Source organism: Triticum dicoccoides, chromosome 2A (genome assembly GCF_002162155.2).
Source record: "Triticum dicoccoides isolate Atlit2015 ecotype Zavitan chromosome 2A, WEW_v2.0, whole genome shotgun sequence".
NCBI classification, from domain to species: domain Eukaryota; kingdom Viridiplantae; phylum Streptophyta; class Magnoliopsida; order Poales; family Poaceae; genus Triticum; species Triticum dicoccoides.
Window position 1 is genome coordinate 576,497,296 of NC_041382.1, and position 10,050 is coordinate 576,507,345.

Below are 10,050 nucleotides of genomic sequence, written 5' to 3' on the forward strand. Positions count from 1 at the left end.
TCTCTCTCAGCAGCCAATCACTTGTTTCTCAATAGCAGCCAATCTTCACTTTCTCCCTCCCGACTCTCATCTAGAGCTGCCACCACTCAACCACGCAACAGACGCGCACGATCTCCGCCCCGACGGAGGACGCCGCCACCGACCCCCTTTCTCCCCCGGACAATCTCCCGTGGGCACTCTACTGCAAGCCCCTTTCTCCTTCCCTCCTCCTCTCTCTCTCTCTCTCTCTCTCTCCCCGCCCATGGCCCTCTCTCTGATTCTCTCTCTCGGGTGTTTTCCCGCAACAAGCTCGTTGTTGCAAAAAAAATTCTACAACAAGAGCTTTGTTGCAAAAAAATCTGTAACAATCCCTTTGTTGCAAAAAAAAAACTGCAACAAGATTTTTGTTGTAATTTTTTTTTCTGCGATAGGACCTTTGTTGCAAAACTTTTCTGCAACTGGACTTTTGTTGCAAAATTTTTGCAACAAGACCTGTGTTGCAATGGTGAAGGTGTCACTCGACCACTCAATGCGCTAGGTCTGACGGCTCACAACCCGGCTGAAAAGATCAGCTGGCAGGGGCATAACAGGCCCCGATATATCATTAGAGAAGAAAGAGCAGTTTTTTTTCTTCGCAGGAGAGAAAAAGTCATGTTGTGACGAGAGGCAAGATTATTGAGGTCTTTTGGGGTAGGAAAATTGTGTTCAGTGCTTGAGCCAATCAGTGAATGTTGACTTGCAGAAAAAGAAAAAAAAAATATGCGTGAGCGTTCAAGAAACAAATGACTGTTTCTTGAACCAGAAGCAGAAGAAGCCGTTCATCAGCAGTAAACGAATTGTCACCCTGGATCAGATTTGGATCGGATAGATATCCCCTGACCCAAATAATCCCCAGGGATCTGCCGGCCGGCCGCCCCAGGCAGGTTCCGACTGCACCCTCCAGTCCAGCTCCCCATCGCCCTCCACTTTCCCAAGCCCACCATAAAACAGCATCAGTTCTCCGATCTCCGCCTCCCACCTCCCCCGCCCGCCATGGATCCGGCGCCGCAGTCCCACCCGATCCTCTCCTACGTGCTCTCCCGCCTCCCCACCCTCTCCAAGCCCAGGCCCGCCGCCGGGGCCGACTTCGACATCGAGCAGCCGCCGGTCCACACGCCGTCCCCGCGCTCGCCCTCCGTCGGCGAGTTCGAGCTCGTCGAGCGGATGCCGGGCCTCCGCCACGCCTCCGTGCTCCACGCCATGACCCGCGCCGTCGCCGACGTCTCCGCCGCCCGCTCCGCGCTGCAGGAGCTGGGCCCGCGCCCCGACCACGAGCTCGTCGACTCCTCCCGCGCCGTCGTCGCCGCCGCCGCCGCCGGCGACGTCGCCCCGCGGGTCACCGAGGAGGACCTCGAGGCGTGCCGCACCGTGGTGCGGCTCGAGGAGGCCCACGACACCTACGAGGCGCTGCTGCACGAGGCCGAGGGGAGGCTCGAGAAGGTCTACCGGTCGGCGATGGAGGGCAGGGACCTGGAGGAGGCCGAGGGGAAGGATGAATCGGCGGCGGGCGCTGATGAGGTGGCGGTGCAGGAGGAAGTCGTCGCCGTGCTGAAGCAGGCCCAGGAGGGCAAGCCGGTGGAGAGCGTGCTCCTCGTGGATCGGCAGCTGCGCTACCTGCCCGAGGCGTTCGGAAGGATCCTGGGACTCCGCGTGCTTGACGTATCACACAACCAGCTCCAGGTGAGAAGCATGTCATCCCATATCTTTAGATTAGATCTGTTTATTTAGAGCCCATGTAGTACTATATGGTAACATATTCATGGATGAGCCACACGCACAAAACACTTCAGTTCTGGTGTGTTTGTCTAGGATTAGGCATTTTTCTGCCACTGTGAGCGCATATTAGGCTGTCTTTTCGGACTGAGTGGATGCTTCGAATTACTCTATGTGCTAAATAGTTTGGGTACTGATTTATCAGTAAGGATGCTAGATTTGTGAGTTCTGATATGCCTGGTACGAAGAGTGGGTCTGTATACTAGCACTTATTTGTCACTTGTCAATTAGGATCAGGTATGAGGGCCAGTCTGTATTCTATTATTTTGGCAGATTTATTTGTTATCCCGCCTTATGTGTTAAGGATGTGCTGCTGAAGGCAGAATTTGGATGGAGAAAATGCTAAAAGTTATGCAAGGACGCGTTGAAGTACTATTTTTGTTTCTGAAAGGATGCTTTGGTTTGATTGTCGCTTTGGTTTAGGCTATGCAAACACTAGTGTTGACTCATCGAGGGTTACAAGTAGTACTTTGGGTTCATACAGTTCTACAAAGTAGAATATCAAATTGGTAGGAGTTATGAGGTAAGTTTAGCTTAGCTTGATTTCCTGGAAATCTTGCTTGGGTTAGAAATTTGGAGAATCATCGATTAAAGTAGGGAGAATTAGTACTTTCATATTGCTTGCTGCTACTGGTAAGAGATGTTTATGTCTGATTTATATGGTTTATTTTGAGCTTCATGATCCATCATAATCATTTAACAGCAGACATGAGATGTGCTAGCTATAAAATGCTGATTTTCTTTCGTGGCCCTAAAAACTCAGATCTGTTTATCAGGTTATAATTCCTCAACAACTGCAAGGCTGCTCTATGGCTTGTTAGATACAATATTGTACTGTTGTTCCCTAATTTTGGGATTTCACTGTGCTTGTAGGTTATTCCAGATGCTATAGGAGGGCTTGAACATCTTGAAGAGCTCCGTCTTGCTTCTAATGCCTTGGTTTCTCTTCCTGATACTGTTGGATTTTTGTCCAATCTGAAGATTCTGAATGTGTCGACTAACAAGCTGAGAACACTGCCAGACAGCATCTCAAAGTGCAGGTAGATACTACTCCTAAAGTTCCCCTTGCGTTTGTTAATTAGCTGTATTCACTATTCAAGAGACTGATAGATAGTTCACCCTCCAGGTCGCTAGTTGAGCTTGATGCAAGCTACAATGGGCTCACATATCTGCCAACAAATATTGGCTATGAACTGATTAATCTGCGAAAGCTCTGGGTTCACATGAACAAGTTGCGATCTCTTCCATCATCTATCTGTGAGATGCAATCACTATACGTCCTGGATGCTCATTTCAATGAACTATGCGGTCTGCCATCTGCCATAGGGAAGCTTTCCAGCCTTGAAATCCTCGACCTGAGCAGCAACTTCAGCGACATGAAGGAGCTCCCTTTCTCATTCGGTGACCTGCTGAACCTGCGGGAGGTTGACCTCAGCAACAACCAGATCCATGCTCTTCCCGACAGTTTTGGCCGGCTTGACAAGCTGGAGAAGCTTAACCTGGAGCAGAACCCTCTGTCCATGCCACCAGCGGAGGTCGTGAAGGAAGGTGTAGACGCTGTGAAAGAGTACATGTCAAAGAGGTGGCTTGATGCGTTGCTCGAGGAAGAACAGAGGAGCATGGCGGCAGCAGCAGCAGCAGAGAGCCCGCAGGCGTCGACTCCCAAGGCTTGGCTGGCGCGCAGCGTCTCATGGGTCTCGGACGTTGGGGGGAGCCTTGTGGGCTATGTCAGTGGTGGCCAGACCAAGTCGGAGAAAGACTCGATCCTCGACCAGCAGTTCTGAAACCTCAGTTTCAGAGGCGATCGAGTATCGCGTATGTATATACCAAGTTTACGGAACTCTCGACCTGGGAATCATTTTGCGTTCCTGTTGACTCTGGACCTTACAAGCACCTGCCCTCTGCAGGCTTTGGCGTTTATTTTCCCATTTTAACTCCATTTGAGGGTCATTTCCATCGAAGGCCCTGGTTGTGTTACTGTATAATAATAATAGGGCTGAAACTCGGTATACTCGCTTTATTATTAGACTGTTTGCAACAGAAATTATGCATTTTGTTTGCTGAAGCTACATGTGTTACTGCAAACTATCTGTCTTGCTAAGATGCCACAAAGCTTTAGAAACTTGCCAGGTTTTGTTTGTGAGAACAAACTTCAACCCTGTCATTCCCGAATGCCCTCAATTTGTGAAGTCATACAGTAATTTTTTTCGGCTTTTGAAAACTAAACGTACTACCTATGTAACTAAATATAAGGTGTTTTTCTAGTTCAATGCAAAAACATCTTATACTTAGTTACAGAGTTTGTAGTTCAATGCAAAAACATCTTATACTCCCTCCGTTCCTAAATACTCCCTCTGTTCCGAATTACTTGTCGTAGGTATGGATGTATTTAGATGTATTTTATCTAGATACATCCATTTTTGCGACGAGTAATTTGGAATGGATGGAGTATAAGTTTTCTTAGACATTTTAAATGGACAACAGCATACGGATGTATGTAGAGTGTAGATTCATTCATTTTGCTCCGTATGTAGTTACTTGTTGAAATCTCTAGAAAGGCTTGTATTTGAGAACGGAGGGAGTAATTGCTTAGGAACAACAACTTCGGGCATCAGGTGACCTGCATCACACGAATTCCGAACAGTTGTGCTAAACTGTAATGCTTGTGACACGCATTCCTCTCATTCCAAAGTGCCCAACAGACTAACAACTTATGGACCAAGGTTCAGGAGGTGGAGCTAGTGGTTGGAACAAAGGATATCATTCGATGAAAATTCACTGCGAATGGGTGCTACTCTGTCGCCGCGGCTGGCTTACAGAGTGCAATTGCAATTCGCAGGATTGATAGCCGGACATGCCAAGGATGGATGGTCTAGAAAATATGGGCTTCGCCGAAAATCAGATTTTTCTCATGGCTCATTCTGCAAGATTGGACGGCATAGCCATTGACCAAACTGTGGTCTTTGTCAGTTGTGCAAAAGAGAACCAAGAACGACGGCGCATCTAATCTTCAAATGCCGCTACTCTGCTAGGATTTAGGAAGTGATCAACGCATGGCTGGGGATGCAATCACAGGTTAACGCCTGGTCCACACTCTCATCAGTGGCAGCATGGTGGAACGAACGTGGTAGTCTGGTACGAGTCAACAGGAAGGCCTATAATTCTTTGAAGATGTTTAGTCTGTTGGCCACTCTGAGAGAAATATGAGATGTTTAGTCTGTTGGCCACTCTGAGAGAAATATGAGAGTGTTTCACAACAAGGCCTCTTTGCCCACACACGTTGTTGCGTCAATCAAGGCGGAGGGGAAACTCTCGGTACTTGTAGGGCCAAAGTTTCTGGATAGGATTTTGCCAGTTAGGATGTTGCGTCAATCAATCCCTTTGTGTGTGTTTTTTTGTGGTCATGTAACAAACAGACTTTGTTCTCACCTTCTTATTTAATGAGATGAGATAAATCTTTTGCCTTCGTTTTAAAAATAAATATTTTTTTGCATAATGTGAAATATAAGTTTCTAGGAGACTATGCTGACATGAAACATCAGGTTACAGTGTTTTTAGCTGCCTAAATGTCACTTGCACAGTTCTCAGGGCAGAAGAAGCGAAAATCAGTACACTTTCTTGCCTGTTTGCAGTCGCTCTTCCTTCATACAATCAACCATTGTTGGAAACTTGGAATACCTGGGACCAGAACGAAAATAAGCTCTAACCAACAATCAGTTTATGAGAACCACATCTCTGAATCAGACTCTGATAGAAGAGCACAGCAACCATCTGATTGAGAAGCACACGAGCGACAGATATAATAAACAGAACTCATAGACCATACTAGCAGTTCGCCTGATAAGGTACCCTGCTTACACGAAAGAAAAACCACGGTGCACGAGCGACCACACGCCGGAGCGCCGGACTATTATGGTCCTGCTTACTGGCTGCTACTACTACTGCGCGGCTGCAGTGCACTGCATCATGCAACATCACTTCAGTTCGTCTGGTTATTCCTGCATTACATTATACTAGTACTACTTTATCTATATCTAGGTCTACTAGGCAGCAGCGCTCCAGCAGATGAGCGCAGGAGGCCATCACCGGTCCTTCTCTCTGGACAGAAGATCCATCGCCACACGCTTCATGGAACTTCATGCTTCTTGCTCGAGCACTCCTTCTACATCTGTGTCAATCATCAAAACCCTATAAGAGTTGAGAATTAAGAAGGATCCTAAATTAAGATGATATTCTCGCGCTACACAGGATGAGAAGTGGCGCATACCAGTTCCTTCAGCTCCGCAAGGAGTGGGTCCCACTCATGGAAGCCGCACAGGTCATCGACCGACTTCTGCAGATCATACTCATTCTGCCGAAGTACCTCCTTGTTCAGGTCAACCTGCCTGAAGCCCATGTCCGCCAGTTCCCTCAGAAGCTTCTCCTCCATGTTATTGTTGATGGTTTCATCAGGCGAAGGCATGCTAACAGGAGCGACATGTGAACTGACAAGAGTAGGTGCCGGTAGAGGTTCCGGCACACTCATGGGTTCCGGCAGTGGTGCGGCTTCAGGTGCCGCCACACCTGTAGGCATCCCTAGAGCTTCAGCAGATGAGGCGTGGGGATAAATGACGGGTACTTGAACTGGTTCATCTGCTGCCTGGGTATAAGCGATGGGTACTTGAACTGGTTCATCTGCTGCCTGGGGATAAGCGATGGGTACTTGAACTGGTTCATCTGCTGCTGGTGCAGAGGGCACAACACTTCCAACCGCTTTGGGTCCCTTTCGTCTCAGCGTGGCAAGCACCTCACGCAGAGGTATGCCATCATCGTCAGAGTCAGATGCAGAATCTGAGGTCCAGGTTGCGGTGCTGCCTTCTGCAGGCAAGCTCAAGAAGTTCACTGCAGCAGTTCCCTTATTGCCACTGGTCTGGACAGGCTGTTGCACCTGCACACGAATTTAGCAGGCAAATGATCAGATGTGTAAACAAACCATGTGGCCACTTGCGGAAGAGAATTCTACAGTCTAATGAGGCTATACAATGGATGGCCTCGATGTTGCAGGGTTGCTGACTGCAGGCAAGTTCAAGTCTATTGCAGCAGTTTGATTGTCACCACTGGCTTGAACAGGCTCTTCCACCTGCACACGATATCAGCATGCGGAAGGTCATGAGGGGAGGAACATCAAGGCACAAGGAGAGGAGCAAGTGATGGCGGAGTAAAAACCTCAATAAGAACCCAAACTTGCTGACCAAATTTCTGTAGGTCTGGCGATGTTAGTCTCCAGTACGATATGTACCTACCAGGTTTCGCAGGTGAAACAAAGTCAACACAAACATCGATTTCTCCATTCAAGGGGAAACCAGCCTCTGGAATCTGAGAAGTTCAAACATAAGTTAAGACTTTATTATGGTCTGAGATGCATCCATGTAAATCTCACATCCAGAACATATTAGCAAATAAATTATATGTGGTTGGGAAGTACCGCTAATTTCACTAAGCTTTGGCGAGCAAATTGATCTCCACCAACCCAGGCAAGGTGGGTTCCATAAGGCCATATAATATTTCCATTGTTAAGCATGCACCAAATCTTACGAAATGGAGTTGATGGCGCCATTCGTGTTCCATCAGGGACAGTGAGATCCTTGACGAAACGGCAGTCAAGTTGGAGGAACCTCTTATCCTGAGAATGGTCAAACAGAAGTAAGTGTAAATATTATGTTACTATCTCACGTAAAGTATATAATCATGAGTATGAACAGACTGATCTGGTCACCTTATTCAGGTTTCTCAATCTTTCACTTACTGAGAGTGGCTTGTCCATTCTGGCATATTCAGCCTCATTGCCCATGCGATAGAAACAAGCACTGCATAGATCATAGTTATATTTGCTGCCAGCAAAGAGAAAAATGTCAAGAGAACATTTTTTTTTTAAATCCAATGAAAAATAAGATATGAATGAAGGACTGAATTATTTAATTGTAACTAAAAATACTTACACATTGGACTTGTAGCGAGGCCCAACAATCGGTGTCACCCCGCAGCCACCATCACATTCTACCCATTTATGAACCGACTGCTGTGGGGTACCATACCCACTGTATGAACCAAATGAGTAGGGATCTTGATAATTTCCATATGAATTAACTAATGAAGGCCTACTGAACCTAAACTGATTGTAGTTGTAGGCAGGTGGAGGAGGGAATGCCTTCTGCAAACCATGGGTTGCAACTGAAGTGTAAGGGTTAAGTATTGGATCAGTTTCAAAGGTCGGAATTGAACTTGACGGAGGGCCTCTGGGGGGAGGGAAGGCTGAGCTTGAATCGCCATTAATCTTTCTAATAGACCCAAAGGGCATATACCCATTTGCAGAACCAAGAGTAGAGCCACCAGGAGCAAATGAAGGAACAGGTGGCACCGAAGAAGACATGACAGATTTCCCCATACTTTGAGCATGTGATTTCCCCTTACTCAGGGCATCAGTTCTTTTCTTATGATACAAGAGTTCTCCACCAGAACCGACTAGAACCGATGGAACCCCAATTGAAGTACAGCCTGGTGCTTGTTGAACTTGAGCATTGGTCTTCTCAACTAGCACACTCTTAAGACCAAGTGCTCTAGATGATTTAGCATGTTGCGAATTTGAAGCTGAAGCTGTTGCAGATTCAGATGCATTACTATCTTTCATGTCCCTGAATGTTTGTGGATTACCACTAGAGGAACCAGATGAACTGTAAGAGAGACCACTGGTAGGTTCCATGCCGCTCTTGGGTGTCATCAGTTTAGCAATTCGATCCAGCAACTCACGTACTGGTGGTGCCGATGATGCAGCTTTAGAGCGCAGCTCATGCGATAATTTAGCAAGGACAGCAGGAACTTGCTCTGGTACAAACTTCAAGGCTTCATCAATAGCTGATTTCACCTGAGCTAGTTGATCTTCCATAGCTGCCGACATCTTAGACCTGGAATTCAAGGCTTGCTGGTTAGGCTGAGGTGCCCCGGCAGTGCTGCTTTTCAACTGAACATCAATCCTAAGAGGGTTCAGCTCCTGACTAACAGCAGCATCACGTAAATCATCATCATCATCCAACATGACAATATCTCCATCCTCATCAGTATATGTGAGAATAAATTGCTCCTCGGGGCTGAACTTAAAAGCATTTGCAATCTTTGACCGAAGGGCAGCAAGATTATGATCTAAGTTTGAACCATTCACAAAAGCACTGAACCGCTTGAGAGTGCCACCATAGTTGACCTGAAACATCAACCAATCATAGACTCAGATATTAACAAGAATGACGTATGACTGGAACTACAAATTAGAACAGAAGGATTCAACAGGTGGCACAAAGAAAACATATCACTAGAAGAAGTGTGTGTTGTTCCTATGTTTTGTTCTGTTATTAGCCAGTTAAGGACAACAACAACAAGCTAGAAGTATAATCCTTGAAGATAGTGGAGATTTCAAGCATCAGTGACACAAGTGAATAGTCACACTACCACAGTACGCATACCATGCACATATAAGAACACTACTAGGTATGAAGTTCAATGACACAGAGACAGAAATATATCACTTTGATGCTACTAAATTCCATACAGAAAATAGCACATGAGAGATCAAAAATTGACAGTGGCCTCCCGTGCTCTGAAACATAGATTAAAGTACTCTAACATCAAACACGAACACAAAGCATCTTTGGTTCTTTACTAGCAGCAGCAATCGCCCTAACTGTAATCTGAACTTCGCACCAATCAACGCAAGCCCGTCAGTTAACCCGTCAGTTAACGGGTGAAATCATCTCCACGGTTTTACAATGGCGAACAAGATCAGAGCAATCTGACCTCGGATACACCCTTATAGAAAAGAAAGAACAATCCATTCTTCAACAACCAGATGGAACACAAAATCCCACCACATCCCATCATCCGCAGCAGACCACGCCCCCCATCTCCAACGAATGGGGAAAAGACCCCCGACGTCAGTGTCCAACGCCATCGCGACTAGACAGGAGTCGGACCACAAGCACCGCCCGGATCGCTCTAAAATCTAGCAGGCGCAGAACCCCTCCTCGACTCCCGACGAGGAAACGCCAAACCCTACGCCGAAAGAACAAAAAAAAAACGGCACTCCCCTCATCCTCCCCGATCGAACACCACGACGGCATCACCACACTGCCAGGGCACGGGAAAACTACCTTGATGACGAGATCCCGGGGGCGGCCGAGCGGCACGAGGCCGCGGAACGGCGGCGGCGTGTCCCGTTGAGGCATCATGGCG

At 47.1% G+C, this 10,050-nt stretch overlaps 2 protein-coding genes across 3 annotated transcripts; one reads left to right on the forward strand and one right to left on the reverse strand.

Moving 5' to 3' along the window:
- The first annotated feature begins 875 nt into the window (after positions 1 to 875).
- On the forward strand, positions 876 to 3,856 carry LOC119355476 (plant intracellular Ras-group-related LRR protein 3-like). Its single transcript, XM_037622282.1, has 3 exons — positions 876 to 1,698; positions 2,665 to 2,831; positions 2,918 to 3,856. Exons 1-3 carry the CDS (start codon positions 1,012 to 1,014, stop codon positions 3,573 to 3,575), a joined length of 1,512 nt encoding a protein of 503 aa, XP_037478179.1. The 5' UTR covers positions 876 to 1,011; the 3' UTR covers positions 3,576 to 3,856.
- A 1,688-nt stretch (positions 3,857 to 5,544) lies between these two features.
- Positions 5,545 to 10,046, reverse strand: LOC119355477 (protein NBR1 homolog). Of its 2 annotated transcripts, none has more exons than XM_037622284.1 (8): positions 9,969 to 10,046; positions 7,770 to 9,025; positions 7,547 to 7,661; positions 7,256 to 7,453; positions 6,997 to 7,146; positions 6,812 to 6,910; positions 6,059 to 6,718; positions 5,545 to 5,959 (listed from the first exon to the last, which is right to left on the reverse strand). In XM_037622284.1, the coding sequence occupies exons 1-8, from the start codon at positions 10,044 to 10,046 to the stop codon at positions 5,954 to 5,956; spliced, it is 2,562 nt and encodes an 853-aa protein (XP_037478181.1). In that variant the 3' UTR covers positions 5,545 to 5,953. The 2 variants fall into 2 exon arrangements, with proteins under 2 accessions (XP_037478181.1, XP_037478180.1); XM_037622283.1 differs by having other exon boundaries at positions 5,545 to 5,979.
- Positions 10,047 to 10,050: the final 4 nt, after the last annotated feature.